This window comes from Erithacus rubecula, assembly GCF_903797595.1.
Source record: "Erithacus rubecula genome assembly, chromosome: 9".
Lineage (NCBI taxonomy): Eukaryota > Metazoa > Chordata > Aves > Passeriformes > Muscicapidae > Erithacus > Erithacus rubecula.
In genome coordinates this window covers 20,740,541-20,764,435 of record NC_136660.1, presented here as the reverse complement: position 1 = coordinate 20,764,435, position 23,895 = coordinate 20,740,541, and the positions used below count along the sequence as shown (strand labels likewise).

The following is a 23,895-nucleotide window of genomic DNA, read 5'->3' as shown; positions in this document are numbered from 1 at the left end:
AATTACAGAAAAGAATATCTGATTTTTAATGGTAGGTGATTGTACTCATTAATTAGTGAGAAAAATTGGTCAATTTTATCACATTATAAATAAATTCTTTCTTACAAAAATTATTCAGTGAGAAAGAATTTATAGTACAGGACACCTGTCTTAAGCAGGCATCTGTATACATCCAGCTTAACTGTAATGAAAACCCTGATGTTGCAAGAAAACCTAAGTCATGAAGATTTATGAAGTATTTTGTGCAGACTGATAAACTTCAGTGTCACAGAAATGAGAACACTGCAGGCAGCCAAGAAGTGTAATACAGGATTGTGCAATTATCTGATAATAATTGCAGCACAGTAACAACCATGGTGCATTTAAACCATGGCATAGGACAGAGCAGGTGTTGCATTTACCAACACACTGCCACTATTCCATAAAGTAATTTAAGCTAAAAGATGTTATTAGATCCCAAGAGTAAATGCTAAACAGAAATCAAAGCACATGGCATATCTTCAAATAAACTAACAATAAAACACAAATATATATATTTCATGCACATATGTATATATGTTAGCAGTGTTAGTTTTAAATACATAATTTTAATGTTTCAAAATATTTTTCTTTATTAATGAATAGCAAAAGTCAAGGAAATTGAATTATATTCCTTGGACAAAAAAAAAAAAGTGAAATCCACAGATATGCATATTACATTGAATATGTTAGAGCATACTTATGTATAACTGTTGCAAATTCAGTTTCAGACCTGACTTATTCTATGCATACTTCCTGTCAAATATGTGTGATAATCTCTGGTTTATGCCTGTTTGGAAGGAGGGCTTACAAGTCTTGGGAGGAAAAGCTGCATTAGATTAATTCACTTGGTTTTGAGTTGAGACACCATGGAAAATTATACATAAACTTCCACTGATCTCCCTGACATTGCACATGCTAAGTAGTTGAAACTCATCACTGGAAATGTGGATGATTCTCTTCAAGTTAGTGTTCATTAAAAATTACAAATGAGGAGGCATTAGAGAAAATGATACAACAAATAATAAGCTTAAATTGCAAGCAAGGGGTAAACAGGCTAATATTAGGAAAATACTTCAACCAATGGAAATAATTGGCAATTAAAACAGGTTACCTCCAGGCTGTGAGAACTCTATCCCAAGCAATTTGTTAGCATAGATTAGATAAGGCCAGGCCAGTCATGGCAGGTGTTTAGTATGACCCTGACTCAGACCTTTTGAGTGGAATAGATGATTTCCTCATATTCTTCCTGCCCTACAATTCTGTTAATAGGAGACCAAGGATTTTTCCTAACAATATTTTCGTTTCTCAACCCTTATTTGCTGCTGAATTTCTACAGCCTCATTGGTCTCATAAGAAACTCTGGTGTTTCATTATGCAAGCAAATTCTGACAGAATAGACTCTGAAACTAATGTGTCCCAAAAATGCCTTCAGTGTTTGGAAATGTTATGAGACTTGTAAAAACTGGCTGCTGATCCTGCAGGTATTTTTTATTCAGGTACCACCTAACTATATAAAATATAACAAAAAATTAGGTCACTTCTGCTCTAAAACACATGCACTCACGTTGGATTTTCAGTGGGAGTTGCACATATTTGGTCACAAGAAGAATTCACTTCATGGGTTGAAAATACTGCTGATTACTACTTAAAAATAAATTTTGGCAAATCTTCTGTAATTTTAATGATGCATATTTAAATAATTTGAATATATAATATGTAGTATACCTTAATAAAATAGCATTAAACTTTATGCATGTATTGATTGAGTAATCATTCAGACAAAGGGGTAATGCCATTATTATTGGATTACACTTAGTACTCAGAGAATCACTCAGGATTTTAAGTTTATCAGAAAGTGAACATTGGTGAGGTTTTCTGTGAAAGAAAACTTGATCACACAAGATACCTGACTTATTTATCTGTTTATAATGATACCTAGTGTTGTTTTTGCTATTAATTATGAGGTAAGAGAACTATGATTATATTTGTGTTTATTTTTCAATATTTGTGAGAATGTCAATAAAAAGTCATGAGTGGTCAGTCACACAATCTTGCTGCTTCTTCATATTGGATGAACTTGTAGACATCTCCAAAAAAAAAAAAAAAAAAGTACCTTCACAGGGAGAGTTCATTTCCAATAAATATTTATGCATACCACTTTAGAATTCTATATCTGCAATTACTGACATCTCTAAAATTCTTTATCATGAATCCAAAATTAGGAGCAGGAATTATGGGCAAATCACAACCTCTATTATTTGCAGAATAGTCACCCCGTGCTTGCTATCATTTATAGATAAGGCATTTTGGACTGTTTTAATGTGGATTATCATATTCATATTCTTGTTTTATATAAGAATGGTGTTAAATTTGTCTACTTGTATATCTCAGCTTTCCCTTAGAGATGTTGAAGAAGCAACCAATTATCCATATTCCCTCTTCATGCTTCTAAGAGAGTGTTTTCCAGCTAGAGAGAACATTTCCTTCTGAGGTTCTGGCATTTCTAAATCCAATAACAATTACTGTACCTAGCAAAGCCAAGCGCCTTTTGACCCAGAAAGCTGAGCAATGAGATGTTCTTACAGTTTTGTGAAGTTGACTGTTTATTCCTTTTCAAACCTCTTTTTTCCATGTTCATAACTTCCTGGAAATGGCATATTGTTTCTAGCTTTTAATTAATATTTTTCAATTAATGTTTATAAAAATAACTCTATTTCTGCTTTTCTTCTTCTTTCAAAGTTTCATGATCATTTCAGGTTGAGTGCTTGAAAAAACTCTATGATTTTTTTTTTAAACATACCTTTTGACCTTTTTATGAACTATGGAAAACGTTTCTTTTTGCTTCTGGTTAAAATCTGTGGTAGGGATCACCAGAAATAGATTCCTGTGCATGTCAGCTTTTAAACAATAGGGAAAAGCAAATGTTCATGCCATCATCATACATAAAAGATTTTCCATAGCTCAGCTCAGTAATACAAAGACTGACAACAGCAAAACCCCTCAACATTAAAGTTAAAAATCAGGGTTGACATTCATGAACTCATGCAATTTTACCTTTGTTTCTTACTTTTCAATAGGGTGAATTAAGGACAAAATTTCAACCTGCACTTTTTCAATAAATCTAAATCTCCATGGTTTTGTGGAGTCAAGTCATTAATTGAACAATACTTTTGATGGGTTAGTAACAAGCTAATCCATATTTTTTTCTAATATAACATTAAAAAAGAATTCTCTTTGCTGCCACTTGATTAGCAGATTGAATTACATCCTATGGACTATGAAAAAGAAAGCGTTCCAGAAAGGACCCAAAAGTCTTAAAACCATCTAAAAAATAAGAAATTTTCAGCATGTTGTAATGGTTCCCTTCTGCTTGTAACATTTAATAAAACCTTCTTTCTAAGTTTTAAGTTCTTGGCTACCTGCATTATCTGTCAAAATGAAAAATTTGAAATTGTAGAAACAGGTAGCATTGCATAAATCCTAATATAATATTTTCTCCACAAAAAAAAAAAAAAAAACCAAAAAAAACAAACAAAAAAAAAACAACAAACCAAACAAAAAAACCCCAAAAAAAACCAAAAAAACCCTCCAGCTTTTTCCATTTTGTAGACTTTAGGGATGAAACTTCACTAAGGGTCTTTACAGGGTAGATTAGTTTCTGAAAAAGAATAATGCAGTTGTGTAGTACAAAATCAAGCAAGTCTGCATCTCAGGTGGAGTTTGATCAATGCAAGTGGGGCACTTAGATAATAATGGATGCACAAGCTATTAAACACAATAATGGGGTTTATACATTACATGAATTTCTCCTTGGTTTCAACTGCTCTTGGCTGGCTACAGCCACAGGTGTAGGCATTGTTGATGGGATGTGAAGAGGGGTCTCTCTGAGTTTTATTCTGTCCTATCTTGGTCACATTTTGGTTATGCACTGTACTGTTCTAAAGAACTCAGACTTTAGAGACATTTATTTGAAAATTTATGTTGAAAGTATATTTGAGAATTGAAAATATTTGAAATACGTTTATATTGAAAAATATTCAGAATAAATTTGAAAATTTAGGAAGTTTCAAGCTATGCTCACTCACCTGTGAATGAGTCCATTCTGAGTAATGCATATGTTTCAATTTACTAATTAATATATATCAGAGGAGCAGTGGTTTAAAACAGCCTTCTCTCATCATTGACAGCTGGTATGGATGGACCCCCACAGGGCTGAAAAGATAACAATGAATAACAAGCTAATCATAGTGTCATAAAAATAATAAGATTGGCAGACATGACATCTGTAAATCATGTAGTTTAACTCTCCATTAAAGCATATCCAACTTAAAAGTAAACTCAGGTTCTCAGCTTGTCCATTTTGAAAATCTGCAAGGGCTTCTTCCTCTTGTTCTGGCTCTGCATCCTTTTAAATTTCATATTGGGTGGGCCACAAACATGGAATGTGAGGCCTGCAATAAATCACAAAAAAATCACCCAATCCCATCAAAATTCAGGAATATGTTACAAATTGAAATAGGTGTAAACAAAGCTGTGATTACAATGGATTCCTGAGAGAAAAAGGATAGGAGGTGATGAAACGTGCCTAGAAATTTTGGAATACCACCCAAAAAAGTCAAGGAGAGAATTATTCACAATTAATCAAATTAATATATTTCGGATTTCTACTATTTTCTCTTTGTATTAGTTCAATAAGGTGTAAGTAGTGGTTGCATGTAGTACAATTGCATGTTCCAAATGTTGCCAGCTGTAAAACTGATTATCATTCATGGAAGATGAAAACTTTTTTGCTATGTCTTCTTATTCTGAAAAGGAAAATTAAACTCAAGATTTAGAAGTGATTGCATAAGAGAGATGCAGAAAAAAAAAACTGCTTGAAAAAAATTGAAATGTTTTGTCTTTGTATTTTGAATTTTTTACCTGACCCATATTTTGCAGCTTCATGTTTTGGATTTCTGGTGCATAAATTTTCAGACTCTAGTCTTTGTGGACTGCAATTTAATTGTTGATGGAAGGATTCTATTCTGCCATGCTGCACTATATAAGGACTGAGGTATTTTTTTCTCTGCAAGTAATTGTGAACAAAGACAATATGAGGATAGAAATAAAAAATTTAAAAAAATAAATAAATAATTTTTAAAAGCACATGTTTAACTTATACAGGCACCTTGTACATAATAGTTTATTTGCAATTTTTCATTGTGCAGTCTTGGAAAATAAAGCAAAAATGTAGTTCAGGATCTATATGTCAAAGCAGTGAGGTTATATTTTAGGATTTTAACATCTGTGCCTTGTCCTGGCTTTATCTGACTGTTTCCAGATGGTTTCTGTGTGATTGAAAGCAGCATCAGTGTGAATGAACATCATGTCTGATATCTAAGGGTACTATTCCTTAACTTTGATTCTCCCTTCTCAGCTCATGACCTGTGGCAAACCCTAAAAATACTAGAACTATTAAAAAAAAGATTAAAATGGGAACCAAATTAAAACACAGAGTCCCTTCCTTTACCATAGAGGCCTTTTGAGGAATTCAAAACCTGCATGTATGCTTTTCATGTCTGAAAAAAATTCCTTTTGGGAAACTGTTTGATCTCTTCTCTAAAAATGTGGGTTTGATAGCTGAAAGCTTGGTAGCTGCAAAGATTCAACAGAAAGGGTTTTGTGGTTTCCATGGATCCTGTGCCTAAATGCTTTTCAATTTTAAATGGCCCTCTGGGTTTGTGACTGAATCCTTCTCGTAGACCAGGAAGATTTAATAATCAAAATGATATTATTTTTATTTAGTGTGTGGTTTCTTCATGTCTTAAACAAGACTGTTTGTCCTCTCACTTTGCCTGAGGATACATCTTGCTACAGCTGTGTGATTAGATTTTAGATACATGCAGTTGAAAATAAACCCAATTACTTAAATAAATGGAAGGTAGCAGTAAATTGTGATTAGCACATAATTGTAAACCCAGAAATGCAGAGGCTTGAAACAATAAAGGTTTAAATTTGGGGATGTAGCACCTAATCATTAACAATACTTTGAAGATGAGGCATTTATTACCTTATTAGTAAAATTCTCAGAGACAGTAAGAATGCTTTAATACTTTGAAGTATTAATATTTAAAGGCCAATAGAGATACTTCCATGTATTTTCTATACACAGTCCAAATATGCCTGGAGTGTATGGGTGTCATTTAAGAACATGCACAGGATATGCTGAACAAATCTAGAGGGATGAAATTTAGCAGTTCTGTACACTTCATAAGAAAACACTTTATGAGGATATGTCAACCTATCAAATATGACTCTATCAAATATTAAAAATAAGTTTGTTGTACAGTGGCTGTAACATGTATCATTTTAAAGTCTTTCTGAAAGGACTCAAACAGTAACAACCCAGGCACTGCTATGCCAGAGAAACCAGCTGATGAACTCAGCAGTTTTACATACAATTATATCTGAAGCTGTGATTTTCATTTTCATTGAAGAAAGACAGTTTGGGTTTTTTTCCAGAAATGGCAGATTTCATGGGGCAACATTAAATTTCCTAAACTGATTACTTTAATGGCTTATATCAATCAAACAGGCTGTAAAAGATGCTTGGAATGTTTCAGGGCCAGCTGAAGAGATAAATATGCTCTTTGGCTTTCTCACTACTATATTCTCTCTCTAAGTAGTAACACATTCATCATTCAGAAATCAATAAACTAAAGTAAAAGTTATGGTATTAATGTAGGAAAGCAGGATATTTTTGAAGACTGAATTTGAAATTCTTGTTTGCTAAGCTTTGAGCCATTAACGTTCATATTTTCACATTTCACCTGTAATTATTAGTAATGGAAAAATGGAAATTTGTTTTTTGAATTTATATTTTTTATCTCCTTAAAGAAACAGTTTGTTTAAGGATGTGTCAGTTGTTGAGACTTTCATGTCTAAGAACTTGGCTGTATTTGGTCTGAGATCAATAGAGATCATTAAACTTCTCCAGGTTCTACATGACTGGCTGGGTGAATAATGAAGATAAATAATAAATACCTTAACATAAGGCAGGGCTGAAGTTACAGAGAATGGCATAACTGTGGGAAAAATCTCAAAGGGACCTTGTAATGTTTTAGACACCAAAGACAGTCGTAAAATTTGTAGGAAATCAGATTTCAGTTTTTCCCGTGCCCATGTAAAAATTCATCTTAGAAAGCCAAGATTGTTTTATCACCTACCCTCTGGAACAGGGGCTTAATTTTGCATCAAAAGATACAAGACTTGCCAAAAATGTGCAAATTAACAATGTAGTTTCTTTGGAAATGCACAACTTTGAAGGGTTTCTCATATTTTTCACTTTATTCTAAACAATTTTAGCTCCCTTTGGCACTTTGGGCAAACATCTTGCCCTTTGTATAAGCTCATTGACTTATATAAGAGAAAAAGGAAAAGAATACATTAATTTAGAAGAATAGAATTAATGGGATCCCTCCAGAGCCATTTCCCTGTATTCTCTTTTTATTGTCTGGTTGCACATATCTGTCTTAAGATGAGCAAATCTAAGAACTATTAAAGTCCCCATCTTTGTGATGTTGATTGCTTGGTCATTAATATTTTCTGAATTCTCTGAGTGTACAGTGAAAAAGTTTAACAGAAAATAAAACTGAGAATATTACCTATGAATCTCATGCAAATTATTTAGCTCTAACTTGGCAGTATAGCTCATAATAAAAATTAATGCTTCAGATTATCATTTTTTAATGCAACAAATATACTTCATACCTAAATCCAAAAATATATAAAGTAGTGAATAAATAACCTCCAAATCAACTCTCAAAGGTTCTCATTCTGTGAAGGTTAAAAATGATGTATTTTCAGATGGCCTCAAAATTACAGAACTTCAAAACAGGGACTCAAATTGTCTGCTTAAGCTTTTTAAAACTTACTGCAGAAGAAATAACATTCTTCTTGAGAAAAAAATGTTTCCTAAAACACAAGTGAGTGTTAAAAACTTAATGCATGAAACATAGGGAAATTCACAAAGTTAAGTTGGTGACTGCAATAATAAAACAGGGGATTAACATAAATTCCTTTTTAAAAATATGATTTAAAATTTTTGACGTAGGAAAACGTAGACCAGAACCCATTGTCAGTGACTTTCACAGTCAAATCAAATTAAAATGTATGTCCTGCTGATAGTAATTTTATTTGGTTCCTTTAGCAGCTTTAATGAAATAGTAGCTCAAGTAAAACCAAAGAAATCCATATTTTCTGTTTAAAATGCAAGGTAGTTCTACTGACAGTGATAGGACATTGATTCTAATATAAAGTGATCAGAGTATTAAATATGTGACAGTATAGGAGTGCAGCACTTATTATCTTTACCTGCTTTACTTTTCATTTCACTTTCATATTCTATAAAATGCCATTATCACATATAGGCTGCTATCAAAATTTTCTGTCCTGATGAGGGTAGATAGTTAATGGTTCTTTTCTCCCCTTGGAAAGGCAGAAGGACATCCTGGTGGTAATTGACTTTCTAGAGGTGCACTGCAATGCTCACTGAAGCACTGGGCTTATTCAGTAGACTGGAACTGCAAAATGATTTCAGCTAACAGCTCTACGCCAGAGTAGTCAAATGCCTGGAAAAGTGAGGTAGCAATGAATACCTCCAAACAGGAGTATCAGCCATTTTACTGCTAGGAATTAACTGTGGAAAGAGAATTGAAAGGGCTGTTGTGTTCTCTAGGGATAAAATGATTGTGTAAATAAGAAATACTCAAAGCATGAATATTATTTCTCCTCCCATGATTTCTCTCCAAGCATTTCTACAAACATTGTTTTCTTTATAAGCATCATATCTCTGAACTTTTTCAAATACTGAATCTTTAAAAAATACTAAAAAATAAATTTTCTTTCTCATCAACTTCATGCTTAATATTTTACTTACTTCTTTCCTTCAGAAGTGCATTCAGGATGGATTCCTACTTACCCTGACTGAAGTTATTTATTCATTAAATTAAGCAGGAATAGAAGTCAATAGAGCTAAACTGCAACATGGAATACACTGTAAGAATCATCTCTGTCTGATTTCCAACAGCTCCCAAGGCATTCTCCAATAAAATGGGGGAAAAAAGTCAAGGTGTCTCTTGCTTCTTAGATACAATAGCTCTTCAATTAGTCTAGCTCTCCAAGAGACAATACAGTTATCTCTATGTAAATGAATCTCCTTTCTCTTTCTTCTAAATTTTCTCTGGGTTCCTGAATTCATTTTTTATCTTTTTGTTACATGCGTTTTTATTTTTCTGTCCTCTCTGCTGGCTTAGACCATCTCACGTGGTTCTGGAAAAGCAAACTGCAGCTGCACTGTCAGCCTGTGAATTCCTTTTCACCTGCAAAATTCCAGATAAGACATGGTGGCCACACTCTCCATGCAGGGTGTTAACCAAGGCAGGTGAATATAAATGACTTCAGCAGCAGGGCTGAACTCTGCCCTGGCTGGCAGAGCCTGAGCATCCCCTGCCATGGCAGAGACAGGATAAATACCTGGGACACTGAGCTCATGGGGGAAACAAATGGGGTTGAAGATGTTCCATAGATGAGGTTTCAGATCTGACACTGACTAACAGCTGACACTTTACTGCCCAGCTTCCCATGGCTCTTTAAGGACAGATGAATTTTTAAACTCCTTTCTCATGGCCAATTTTAATAAAAGAACAGAGACAGCTTTTGGTCAAATAGAGCCCTGGACATCATAAACTGAGCAAACAGATCTGCAGAGACTTTTTTTAATCAATTTTTTTAATTCATCTTTTTGTGATTTAGTGTCTGCCTCTAAATGGAAAAGAATATACATATTCTCACAAAGATATTATGATGATTGATTAATTAATTAATGTTTGCAAAGTTGCAATAAGATCTAGAAAGAAGGGGAATATATAAAATAACTTAATAACTACCTGTGCAGTAACCTTTGTTTCTTCAGTGCCCAATGAAAAGTTTTATGGGGAAAAAAAGTGGACTGTGAACAGGCAGTTAAAGAGAATAACAATATTGGCACATAAAAGGTGAAAAATAAGGTTTTCACATAACCCTTACTTCTGCAGTTACTTACCATTTAAGGCTCGACTCTCAAAAGTAGAGTTTATTTTGCATTATTAGTAGATTCTTTTTATTTTTTAAAATCTGTATTTTCCATATTTAGATCCCCTGTGCAAACAGGAGAAAAGCACTGAAGGAAACATAGGTTATTTCTCTTCAAAAAGGTCATTGTATAAAACAATTGTGGTATTTGTAAATATGTTTGTAAGTCAAGGCTACCTGGGAATAGGATTTTAAATTGTTGGGATTTTTTCTAAAAGGAAAAGTATATTCTCAGAATCCTGTAATTTCTAAAAGCCTTATTTTTATTTTATCAAAATTCCCAGGAAAAGGAGCCACAAAATTATGTGATGCATGAAAAATTCAGGAAGAATAATTTGAAAATCAGGCTCATAAATTCAGCTTTCTGCAGAGCAGCTACTTATCTGTCTGCCTGCCTCCTGGGTACTTGAACAGAGGCATCTGGTTAGCTCTGAAGTAAATGATCATTTTCTATATGAATTATTTTCACAAAGATGTTAAAACCAAATCCCAGCTCAAGGAAAAACAAAAGGAAAAGTCATCTTGCTGTGACTCTTGTTTTATTTTGTTGTTTGTTTCTCAAGCAGCTAATCTTCCTGTATTAGTTGTGCCCTAAACATGAGTAGAGTTAAACTGTTGAGTTTTTTTTTTTAATTATTACTATGGGCAGAACATAAATTAATGCTTCAGTGCTGTCTTTATATCTAACATGTACCTTTCTAGATTTGTGCATGCAGAGAGAAATGAAGTTAAATATATGTACATTTTAATCAAGTAATAGCTGCAATAAAGACTATTTGATGTCTTTTAAATCTCTTCCTGATACATTGCCATTTTTGCCAACCTCTGCAGAGCAAAACCCTTCTAGTCAGTCATGTATTACACCCATAAAGCCAAGGTCTGGTCCCATTTTGGGAAAATTCAGGGTCAAAGTTCTTAGTATGGAAGAAATTAGAGCTAGAGAATAGGCAGACACTGAAGCAAGAAATTTGTCACTGGGTAGAACTCTCCTTTTGCTTGCTGACTTACTGAGTAACATTTATGAAAATAAACTTAGCAGAATGTAGTGTATGCTAAGTTATCAGAATGGATGCTGCCTGCAGGCTATTGCAGTCATTCTTGCTGACATTATCCTGTTTCTATCAGCTTGCCTGTGTAGCTCCCAGTATTTTGTGGCAGAGTTGGCCTTACAAGAGGAGTTCTTGCCAGAAGGAAGCTGGAGAACAGTGAGCAGGATGTCAACAGAGGGGCATCACCTCCAGCAGCATCTGCTGCTCTCCTGGGGGTTCTGTTTGTGTCTCTGCATGTAATAAAAATGTTGTGCTTGCTGGTCTGGGGCAGTCTCTGCAGCAGAAAATTCGGGGCTCCCTGTAGTGTTCAAGGGATGCGATTCCTGCCATGGTGTGCTCCTGTCAGCACAGCCCCGTTTTTGGGCTGCAGGTGCTGCAGTTGCGCTGCAGCTCAGAGGTGTGAGTGCATCCTGCTGAGGCCTGCCAGGCTGCTTTTAATCTAATTAGCTTGGATAACAATGTTAGTGATGGAATGAGCTTCAGTAAATAAATGTATGCTGATGTAAAAGCCTGCTAGGAATCATCAGGACATCCCTGGGTGGCCAGCAACAGCAATGTACAAATTTGAAAACCTCCTCCCAAGGGCTGTTGAAACAATGTCTTGGCAGTTGCTTCAAAGCCCCAAATCATCCCACTGATAGTTTATAGTTTTCCCTGTAAAACAATTTGAAAATATTATATAAGTTAACTGCTTGTCAAGATAAGATTTTAGCTGGAAAAAAAAAAGTTAGTTTTCTCTCTGGGGTTTCCTAGTCTTTAAAGATTTGCATGCATGACTATCATGACTACAGCCAACTCTCTCTCTGTTGCCTGCCTTCATCACAAGTCACATTGCTCCTCCTACTGCTCCAGTTCTGGCAGCCTGAACATCACTTGCTTGTGTTCTTGAATGGTAGAGGAGTAACACAAGCAGATGAAATTGGCTCTGGGTTACTGCATGTTCTGTTGTGAAGAGGAGACAGCCCACTGGTGTAATGAGAAAAATTAGAAAATTAATTCAGACATAGAAAAGGTAATTGGAAGACAAAAGCTGGTTACTGAACCAAAGGATATGGACCTTTAAAGCTTTAAAGCTTACAGGGGGCTGTAAGGCTAAATTTATTAATGTTAAAAACCCTTAGGTTATCTTAGATAAAAGGTTTTCTCAAAATATGAAAAATAGCCTTTTGTTGTCTACATTTTTGTCATTTTTTATTTACACCCTATCAATTCTACTGCAGCTTTTTCTTCAGAATTATTTGCCTTATCTCATCTGCATGAAGAAGAAATTGATAAAAACTAATGATTGCATAAAAAGCAATGTTTGAAAAGTCTGGCCTAAATTTATTCATTTCAAGTGTACTTCCTCACAACTAACATGTACGTGAAACTTCTTGATTGATGTCTTTTTGGTGACTTTGCAATATGGCCTTTTCTTCTTTATATACTGTTTAAGGTATCCATGAGCTCACACAAATGGACAAGAATATGCACTTTTGCTCTTACAATTAATTTAACTTCTGTATCTTTGACTGTATTTTTTATTCGGTCTATTTTAATTCTATTCCTCTCTTGCTCACTTTTCTTCTATTCAACAGCTTTTATTTCTCTTCACCCTTCACGAATCCTGAACCTACCAATGAAAAACTATTTGTGTACACTGTCATTTCTATTTGTTATTTTCCTTCCCCCTCCCAGTGAGACAGTGTGAGGTGCTGGATATCAGTACAGTGCACCTCAGGTACACTGAAACATTTGATTTCACCTTATGTCGTTCCTAGAATGTGTTTTCTTGCCCTTAGCCCTGAGCCACAACAGGAATTTGGCTGGATTTTGCCACATTTCTGCAGCTCTGTGTAGCTAAAGTCCTTCCAGAACATCTGTTGCTACTCTTGTGTTCAGCAGCCTGCTGGAAGTGTGAGCTGTGGAGTAGATTATCTAACATCCAAATACTGGCTTGTCTGAAACTTTAGATAAGAATTGATTTATATGTATGTATCCAATCTGTAAAAAGTGGTGGCACTGCAAAAAATCAAATTATATGTTGCATTTTAGGTAAATTCTATGGTGTAATCACTTCAGATGAGTTCGAAGTGCAGTTTCTTGTACTTGCTTCTGTATTCCTGTTCTTTCTGCTCCTTACTGTTTCTTAGATAAATTAGGATTAACTTTTATATGCCTCATTGCTCTACCCTAGTAATTTCCTGAATTCCAAAAATGCCATTGAAAATGTCTTTGTTAAAAATAATAAAAAGCTATTAAGCTAGCTTATTCAATGTGCTCAAGTCAAAAGATATTTACAATCATTAAACTGCAGTGAATGAATGGATTTTGTAGGAAGACAGCTTGTTCACTGGAATTTGTTGAGCTCTTCAGAATAAGCCAAGCTGAAGAAAAAATATATACTCAGTGACTTTGATTTTATAAAATCTGAAGGGCTTCCTGAAGAGTGTAAATATGTTTTTCTGTGGTCTGTTTACAGTTTACACTGTTAGGACAAAGATTGACTATAAATGCTAACTTGAAATTTTCTGAGGCCTGACCCGTAATTCTGCTTTGGAAGGAGGTGGGAAAAGAGGTTAAGAAATTCTGACACTAATTCTGGGTTGGAATTAAATGCTGGTTTATTTAATCTTACTACTGCTCTGTTTGTGTAAAAATCCTACCTTGCAATGACTGTGCTATTTCCTAGTATTTATAATACCTTATAGGAAACTAATGGTTAGATTGTGATCAGATGTGTCCCACACATTACCAGGTTCCTCTTAGAGCTGAGGGACATAGCAGCAGAAACTGGAAAGTGCCTGTATCCCTGCATACTGTTTCCACACCAAAGAAGTGGCTTGAAAAGAAACTAATTTTGTCTGCTGACAGAGGAGCATTGGTTAAGCCAGGGAATGAGTCAGAATTTCAAAGAACCAGCTGAGCTGCTGGGTGCAGTGGAACATTTTCCTTTTGCCACTGAGCATCGTTGCTCCAGCTGCAGGAATGGGGGCTGGTGCTCTCCACCTCAGAGACCACAGTGGTGGAAGTGCTGTGCTCCAGGCATAATTCTGCCTTTTGTTTATATAAATGGAAAATGTGATGATGGTTCGTTTTGCTGAATTTGGACATAGGCATGAAGGATGCCAAATTCTGTGGGATCCCCTGGGAGTTCAAGGTGGCCTGAATGATCCTACATTGTCCAGAGTGCTGCATCCAGGCAGTGAAATGGCATTTAACCAGTTAGAGGGGTGTGAAACTCTGCTTTCTGTCTTACAATACCAGTGTTTACAGAAAGACAAACACTTTTCAGATCTTGCTGAAGCCTTGGAAGTGCTCGTATTTTAATGCATTTGCAAGGCTGGGTACTGAAAGAGTGAAGAGAAGTGAGGGATGTGCAAAATCCTTCCAATTTCTTCAGATTTTTCCCTGTGAAGAAATAAACCAAAACATTTTACCAAGAGGACTGTCCCTTTTCTCTTTGGCTAACTCTCTTTTTGTCATGTGGGAGATATGAAAAAGTTTCCGTGATTTCACTGAATTTGCCCGGTAACATTTGTATGTTAAAGTGAATAAAGGTGCTTTGCCTGAATATTTTTAATTTATAATGCTTGCATATTTAATAACTATCTAAGTGAGGGGAATAACTTTATTTAGGATTTAGACAATGTTTTGTTTTTTCATATTACTTCAATAGTAGCTACATTTACAGAAATCATAAATGAAGTGTTTGTTAGAAGTGGGTCCATATAAATAATAAATATTAAGCTTTTTGCTCTTTGCTTCACAGAGTGCAGTTCTTATTGTGACAATACTTTATTCTTTGCTTTTCTGGTTTAGGGACTTGTTTAATATTTCAGCAATATTTTATTCCCAAAATACTTCAAGAAGGTACAATTGTTTCAAAAGTATTTTTGACTACAAGTCAGGCAAATTAAAATATCAGTTATTTTCTCTCAACAGATTTTACCTGATTAGTGGTGGAGTTCCGTTCATTATATGTGGGATTACAGCAGCAACCAATATCAATAATTATGGGATTGAAGGCAATGCACCATAGTAAGTATAAACTACTATCATAAAACTTTTAAGGAAAACAGATTGTGTTTCTTATCCAAATAAATGTAGCTGACTTCACAAAGGGTACAGGTATGCAATTTGGGACGATATCTGTTACAAAATTTTATTAATTACCTGTGAAAGAGCAATGTCTTAGTCTGGAGCTTGCTGCTTCACCTCCACCAATTTGACCCCATTACTGGCAATACAATCACCTTTCATTTACAGAATCACTCTCCATGTACATCTGAATAAGTGAAATATAATAAAAATACCTGACGAATATCATATCTAATGCAGCTATTAAATACTTAAGTATTTTCATTTCATTATCCACCTTGATTTGAAATCCTTCTGGCAACTTAGAGCAATTTAAAAATAATGATGTCAGAAAAGAACAAGTAAAAATCCCTTCCCCACTTCCTCCACTCCCATCCCTCCATTAAAACCCAAATACTTTGGAATTTCACCAGCTGGAAATGTTCCAGTCATAGTCCTTTTGTGTCCTTGTGTGGAGGGAGGTGTTCAGCAGACCTCCACAAGCTCATCAGGCATCACATTGTTAATAATTCCTAATTCTTGGCATGAAGCATGAGGTATCCATAAGTGCATTCAGTCTTTCCCTAAAAGCATTAGCAGAAGGTGAATTGGATTGCAAAGTTAAACACAGTGTGTGTAACAGACCAGCATGGCAGTGACTGCCACACTAATGGATATTTTAGTACTCTGGCAGCACTAATACTCTAGAGGACATCACTCTTAGATGCTTTGGGCATCTATTGTAACACATTTGAAACTGGTTATGTTCTGGGTATGAAAGGTAGCAACCAAGGAGAATGGTTCATAAGTGAGTGTCTGGCTCTTTAAAGACATTTTCATAGTTAGTTGAAAATTAAATTTCAATAAGAAATCAGTGCATACCATGGCTAACTGTATGCTCTGCCTAGGGTCCAAGTCATATTAATATAATTATTCAAATTTTTCCAATTAAACACCCAGTTTATGATCAACAGTGTATTATAAAGCTCTATTATTTATGTTCCTAAATATGAGACATTTTTCATTTTGGTGCAGTTACTTCTTTACTCATGTTAATGTAGCAAATCAATACCTGTGCCACAGTGTGCACAGAAAACAAGGGACAGATGAGGAATGGTTATAAGATTGAGTAAAAATCTTCTAATTCAATGGCAGCACAGTGAGTTATGTGCCTTATTCATTTTTTATGGTATTAGTAAATTGAATGTAGATAATAAACTTGAACTTTTTTACAGATTTTTTTTTTCCACAATGAGATTCTAGTTGAAATAACAGCATCCCATGAGACTGTTCCACTTGGGAACATTCCACTCCACTTTGCATCAAATATGCACCATTCAAATGTATTTCAAGTATTCACAGAGCTTTGTGTTCTCTGCTTATCCAATTAAATATAGGTGGTAATTTACCACCTATTTGTTTTCACAAATATCTTTCAGGGAATCTTTTCTTGTGCCTGTCTAACAGTAAATTATATACTCTTTGGAGTGTTTCTAAGTTCATTAATACATGTGAGTGTGTTTCTGTTTAAGGTAGAGATTTCAAAAATTCAAAGTCATTATTCTGCAGTTTCTCGCTGTAAAGCCCAGTGGGACTGTATTTAGCTGAGAGGTTCTCAGCCTGGGAGAAAAAGTCATTCTGCCCTTTTTATAGTAACTTGTAGATAATTCCTGGCTCGACAAGAATCTGATATCAGAAGTTTCCTCACTGGAACTGGTGGGACTCCTCCTAATCACACATGCCTAAATGAATATGAAGTGTCACACAGTGTCACTTTTAGAGCTGGAATCATCATGACAGATCACCTGGTCTGTCTTTCTGACCCAGTGGGAAATTAGCTACATCCAAACCATTCCTGACAGTTATTTATCTGAGGCACTTTAAATGCTCCTGTAATGGAAAGACCACATTTCATTCCAACAGCTTATTATCCTAATTGTCCTAACAGCTAAGAAACTTTTTAAAAAATCTAATTTAGATCTTTCTTGCTGCAGTTTAAGCCCATTACTTCTTGTCCAAGTCCAAGAGATAAAGTAACTTATTCCTCTTTCTAGAAATATTTATCCATGCAATATTTAGGAGCAGCTGTATTAGGCTACACTGCCAGCTCAGTTCTCTGTCTGTAACCATGGCTAAAAGCAGATTATAGAGAAGAGTCAAAACAAGGCAAATATTCCTTCTCCCTCTAACCCATGTTCTGCCACTTTCCATCCAGGATTTCGTTAGTGTTTTCTTCTCCCATGCTTGTTTGATCAGATCATTTGTCCTTAAGACAGTCCTCTCAGACTCATGCTGGCCTGTGAGCTACTTTAAGCTACTCTAAAACAGTTATGGTTATATTATTTAAAGCCTAGCAAACCATGATACAATGATGCTATGCTACTAACATATCACAAAGAGACCATCAGTTTCTCTAATTTTTTCTGAAGACATTCAAATTGACACGGATGAACTCCCAGGAACTCTAGAAATAGTGCAGAATTCAGAAATTACTTGTATCTTTGAGGTCTGCTCACTGCAGAAAGTGGTGACAGTTCAACTGGAAGTCTTTTTTCAGCCTCTCTTGGTACTCAGGCTGTTCTTTGGCAAGAAGAAAATTCCATAATAACAATCTTCAGTCTTAAGAATTTGTACAGTGTTCATTGATACAAACCATTGAAATCTGTGCATTTCTATTGCTCACACAGAGTGTATAAACTATGCCTCATTTGCTTTTTAATCAAAGTATTAGTGCTGACATTTTTAATAGTAGAAAAAAGGGTTGGCATAAATGATCTCATTCTTCACTGCAGTTCTGGAGCCTAAACTGACCTACATTTCTTGGAAATTTTCAGTTTTAATAATCTGTAAATTATACTATATATTCTATTCTATTAAAAAATTAGAAAGTGGTGCCTCAGCTTAATTAATTTTAAAGACAGGGCCCCTCTCTCCACAAGCTGAACGTTTGAGATACTGTTGTGCTGTACAAGTCAGCAGTCAGTTGTCCATCCCATCTCATGTGGGCTCTGAAATGTTCTGACTCTCTCTCTGTTGTTTTCAGTTGCTGGATGGCCTGGGAGCCCAGTCTGGGTGCTTTTTACGGGCCAGTGGCGTTCATTGTGCTGGTGACCTGTGTTTACTTTCTGTGCACGTACGTGCAGCTGAAGCGCCATCCCGAGCGTAAGTACGAGCTGAAGGAAAAGACAGAGGATCCACAGAGAATGCCAAGTACTGACGTGGGCCACGGTCATATTGCAGACTCTGTGTCCGTTCCCCAGGCAACCTGCCCCATGATTTCTTCTTCCTTATTGGAAAATGAGCATTCGTTTAAGGCTCAGCTTCGAGCCGCGGCATTCACTTTGTTCCTGTTTACTGCCACATGGACCTTTGGAGCACTCGCAGTGTCTCAAGGTCATTTCTTGGATATGATATTTAGCTGTCTTTATGGAGCCTTCTGCGTGACCTTGGGGCTTTTCATCCTGATCCATCACTGTGCAAAGCGAGATGATGTGTGGCATTGCTGGTGGTCCTGTTGCCCATCCAAAAGAAACACCTACTCTGTGCAAGTTAACGTGCGCCCAAAGGTCAACGTCAACGGCGACACTCAAGTTCACGCACCCTGTCTGCAGGAATCGCCCTGTCCCGGCAAGTCAGCCGTGTTCAATCACCCAGCAGCCAGCCACTGCAAGCTCACTAACCTGCAAGCAGTCCAGAACCACGTTAACTGCCTGTCGCCCGTGACGCCGTGCTGCGCCAAGATGCACTGTGACCAGCTGCTCGACGATGAAGCTCACATTCACGTGCACAGCGAGGGAACCTTCAGACCCAACATGCACATTCACAGATGTCTGAAAAGCAGAACTAAGCCACGCTACTTCAGCCGGCACAGGTCTGCTGGGGAAAGAGAGTACGCCTACCACATCCCCTCCAGCATCGACGGCAGCATCCACAGCTCGCACACAGACAGTCCCCACAGCACCCACGAGAGCCAGGCGGGCCACAGGCACTGCTGCTCACAGGGTGACCCGTACCCCACCGTGAGCCAGCCCGAGAGCAGCGACGCCAGCACTGTGCTGTACTGCGGGAAAACGCCCGACAGCGAGGCCGGGCACCACCCTGCCCACTTTGAAATGCACCCACGGACACAGTCACTGCCCTTCAACACCGCCAGCCACAACGGCATCCTCAAGGGAAACCTGCACGAAGCCATGATGTACAGCTCAGATAGTACGGGAAATATCAAAACTGGCCCTTGGAAAAATGAAACTACTGTGTAGTTCGTGGGCCCTCGTATTGTGGTTTGTGCCCTGAACCATCCTTATCTTTGTTTTTATTCCAGAATAAATATGGTGATACGTTTCGCTCATCGGTAAATTGTACAGCTTTTCCTTTTCTTTGTAAATGTCAAAAAAAGAGGGATAGTGACAGTTTTAAAGTGAAATTATTTTTAAAAGGAAGTTATGAAATTATTCTGAAAGATAATGAGAAAATGAAGTCTAGACAATTGAATAAGAGAGGCAATATCCTTTTGTTATACTGAAGGACATTTCTTTAGAAACATCATTTCCATTCATTGTTTTCACTTTTTTTCTGTAGTAACTTCAGGCACTTTTTATAAACATATCAGCATCTTAAACTTTTACGTATTTATTTTTGTAGAAAAATATTACTGTGCCATGGATTTTAATCAGAAGTGGCTATGGTAGAAATGATAAACAGGATTTTATAAAATTGCAGCTTTTTAGATATACAAAAGTGATACTGCCTCTAAAAACTTTCTGTAGCATATGGCCTGTAAAGTCATGTAATGTACAGTCTCTGTTCTGTCCTTTTTCTTGTTGGAGAGAAGTGCTAGGTAATGTCTCTGTTACATCTTTGGTGCTGTATTGGTTGTATTTTGCATGACATATGTCAGGATATACCATTTGCTGTTTTCTAGTGTTACATGTGTTTTAAAAAAGAACAAAAAAAAAAAGTGTGGTACAAGGCTGTGAAAAAACCCTATTGATATTAATCTAGAGCATTATAAATCTACAGGAAAAAATCACTCTGCACTAGTTTAAGTGGCACAATCCTTTGTATAAGGTTATATGATAGCTTTGATAAGGGTCCACTCTAATGTCTTTACAGAGCATGCACTACTCATTGTATGTGGCACTGTGTGGTGTAATAGCAATTGTCTCAACAGGTTTTACACTTCTTTGTAAAGTATGCCTTTTAAACAAATCTGTAAGCTGTTCCACAGTAACCTTTCCACATCTGTTAAGGTAGAGCAGTTTTATCATTAACTCTTTGAGGACTACAGTTATTTTCTTAAATTAGCTTATTCTAGTTCAGAGATACTGTATATATGATACTATCTATTTAGTTACATGATCAATGTAGTCCAGAGTTGTGAAGAAAGAGGAAGTTCAGTAATTTTCTAAAAACACACCTTCTTAGAATCCATCCATTAATTTTACCACTTGCTTTCTGAAAACCCATTTCGCCCCCTAGCAAATTTCAGATTGTCTTAATCCTTTAATGCAAATTTGACCTTCAGAAAAGTTCTTTATGTTCATGATTTCTGCTGAATTTTAGGGCATTCCAGGGTCAGTAGCATTTTCTATTAACAAGGCTCTTGGAAAGATTTTTTTCATGTTTCCATGAACATCTGGACACAAAGCATCAACTCACAGTACAGCACTGCATCAGAATGATCCCTATATTAAATAAAACTGCTTTTTACAAATAGGAAGGGTGCAGAATAATAATAGATTTGAGAAAGTGAATGGGAGCATAGAGCTTTGAGAAAAATGTCTACAGTGGAAAGTGAACAGTGCATCCAGAAATGAGAAAAAGCACAATTCTGTATGGCCACACTAGAAGGTTTGCTGTGATGTCTTCACACAGACTTATGTAATTGCTGCAGAGAGAAAATAGAAAATTCCATTGAGAGACCATCAGTCTGCAGTTCCCTGTGTACATGTGGCAGAAATCTTCACCATACTTCAGCCCCATGTTTTTCTTTACTAGACTCTACCTTTTTTTTTTTTTTAATATGTAGGAATAAATTTCCTAACAGTGTACATAAAGATGACAATTATAATTGTTAGAATGTTATAAAAACATGTAAGTCAGATGAATGTGTTCTGCAGTGTTGCAGGTGGGAATTAGTACTCAAAGGGTTAATGCTCAGTATCTGAGTGCAAGAAATCTTGTTTTTCTGTATTTTTGTAAATTTGAAATATATATTGTAAACTCCAGCAGTGCAATGTATCCATCTCAGATTGTGTATTTTTAAAAGGTGAGCAAGAAGAATGCACTAGGTGGTTGTCAAGTTTTAAGCCAATATTCAACAGTTTCATGACTGCTTCTTTAGCTAATACAAAAAAAAAGACAAAACACTGAGCTTTATTGTGTATATGCTGTATATGCTTGAACTGTCTCTAAACTAAAATACAGTATTTTTCTTTGTTTGCATACTGAAATATTTCTGTTTCATAATTGTTTTCTTTTAATATTACTTTTACTCATTCCACATAGACAGTGACCCTAAATAAGCATAGACATAATGTGAAATCCACTTCTGTGTGTCTCAGCACTATGTATATGTATATTCTGTAACAGTAAAATTGTAGGAAGTCTGTAGACCATTATGCAAAATATCACACACACACACACACACAGAGCCAAGATGAAATACTCACTCTGCAAGAATCCACTCAGTAAGCTCCTTTATTCAGCCTGTGTTTTAATCACCTCTGTTATTTTGTCTGAGAGGCCAATTCCATCTTCATAATGGCTTACAAAAAAGTAAATAGGTGCTGCTTTCCACAGAATATCTTACGTGATGAAACTCTCTGGAATTCAAACATAAAATATTAAAACACTTTTCTTATTGTGTTAAAAATTAACTTAGTGAATATTTCTGGGCTAATTTGGAAGAGATGTGTTATGCAATAATCTGTTTGCATATTATTTTTTCAGAAAATATACAGTATATCTACAGAGTAGGAGACATGATATTAAATAAATATAAAAATGTTTTGTAACATCAAATTTGACCAAAATGCTTTTTATGGTTTTGGGTTTTTTTCCTTAAGATAAATGAGATCATTTCAATGCTTTGGAAGTCTGGTTTTGATTTATTGTGGGGCATTGGTCAATTATAGTCAGTGAACCATTACTACTTTACCTGATTTTCTTCCCTATAAAAATCAAGTCAATGAAATAACCAGAGTGTAAGAGATGTATAGTCCTAGTAAATTCCTCATGGACACACATAAAATATTTTAAAATGAGTTATAGTTTTGGTGATTCATTGATGATTAAAAAATGGTTGAGCAGATTTTACTGTTCACTTTCTGTCCAAGATAAAGCAAGAGGAATTTCATCCAAAAAAAGATAATTTTCAGAGAATGATGCAATCAACAGAAATCTGAGTAGCTGCTACCAGGATAAAAATATGCTCTTGCTGTAGTGTTGTTCTCTGCATATAGAAATTCCAGTTTCCATGACCAAATTTGAAGTCACATAGGCTGTTTATGAGAAGAATTCCTCCCCAGCCTCGTATAACGAATTCGGGTGTAAAAATAAAGCATACATTTTTGCACATTGTGTCTGGTGATATGTGTTGCTCCCACGAAGTCTGTTGGTTGTGTCTGCACTGATGTGAGTGAGCAGTCACTGTCAGTGGCCATGAGCAGCTGTTCTTCCCCACACAGCTGACTGCCAGCTCCCCTGTGAGCACCAAATCCAGATGTGAGCCCACCATGGGAGCTTCAATGGGGCTTTAAAACATTCATCCTGGCTGAACCAAAGCACAGTCTGTGCTTAAAGAAAAGTCAAGGCCACCTTGGATGGACAACACACGAAATTGGGAACTCTCACTTGAACACTAAGCATTGAAGGCAGAAAAATGTAATGAAAGTGGATTTAAGCAGTTTTAAATCCTCCTCCCTCCATCTCTCTAAAGCACCTGCCTGTAAGTCTACTGCCTACAGACACTACCAAATCCAAACAATCCCAGGCAAAATTAGACAGTTGACCTAAAATTCCTAGTCAGCTGAAATGAGTGAAACAGCACAAGTTAGTTAACAATCAGAGAAGCCCAAGCTGGAGAAAACCTCTTTGGATGCTCTGTCACAAAGATGCTTCAGGTTGGTTGTGTGTGGAGACATGGAACTAAGTGTTCTGGGTGCCTGAAGATCTGAAACTGCTCTTGTGCTGTTAAGGCTTACAAAGCTGATTTCAACTCCACAAATTCAGAAGTAGCTTCCACTGTAAATTATATGCCTTTTTGCAATGAAGAGATTATCTGACATTTCCCTATTTGGGAAAAAAAAAGTTGTCATCACAATCAGGCTAGTAACTTTTCTATCATAGGATCTTCTTTGCATGGAAACAAGAAAAAGGAGACCACCTGTACTCCCACTGAGTTTTTGTTGCCTATGAAAAGAATTGTCAGACTGATGAAGATATTGGCAGCTCAGCAGCTTCTTTGCCAGAACATAAATTCAAGTTCCTGTAGCAGCATCCTGCAATTCAGAAAGAAGCTGTAGAATGCAGCTGGATCAATCAGAATTCATTGGCTGAGTTTACAGGCTGGCTGGTTGACTTCAGGTGAAGCAATTTCAGCAGTACCTTGGTGCTCCAGGCAGCTTTTATTTCCTTAGTTAACTCTACAAGGAAA

At 36.1% G+C, this 23,895-nt stretch overlaps 1 protein-coding gene across 2 annotated transcripts in view; it reads left to right on the top strand.

The window, feature by feature from the left end:
• ADGRA1 (adhesion G protein-coupled receptor A1) overlaps positions 1-22,816 on the top strand; it is a 251,979-nt gene extending 229,163 nt beyond the window's left edge. For both annotated transcript variants that reach the window (XM_079312915.1, XM_079312916.1), the window contains 2 exons: positions 15,105-15,200; positions 18,283-22,816. In XM_079312915.1, the coding sequence (XP_079169041.1) occupies positions 15,105-15,200; positions 18,283-19,498 (1,312 nt within the window). In that variant the 3' untranslated portion in view covers positions 19,499-22,816. The remainder of the gene's footprint in view (positions 1-15,104; positions 15,201-18,282) is intronic.
• Positions 22,817-23,895: the final 1,079 nt, after the last annotated feature.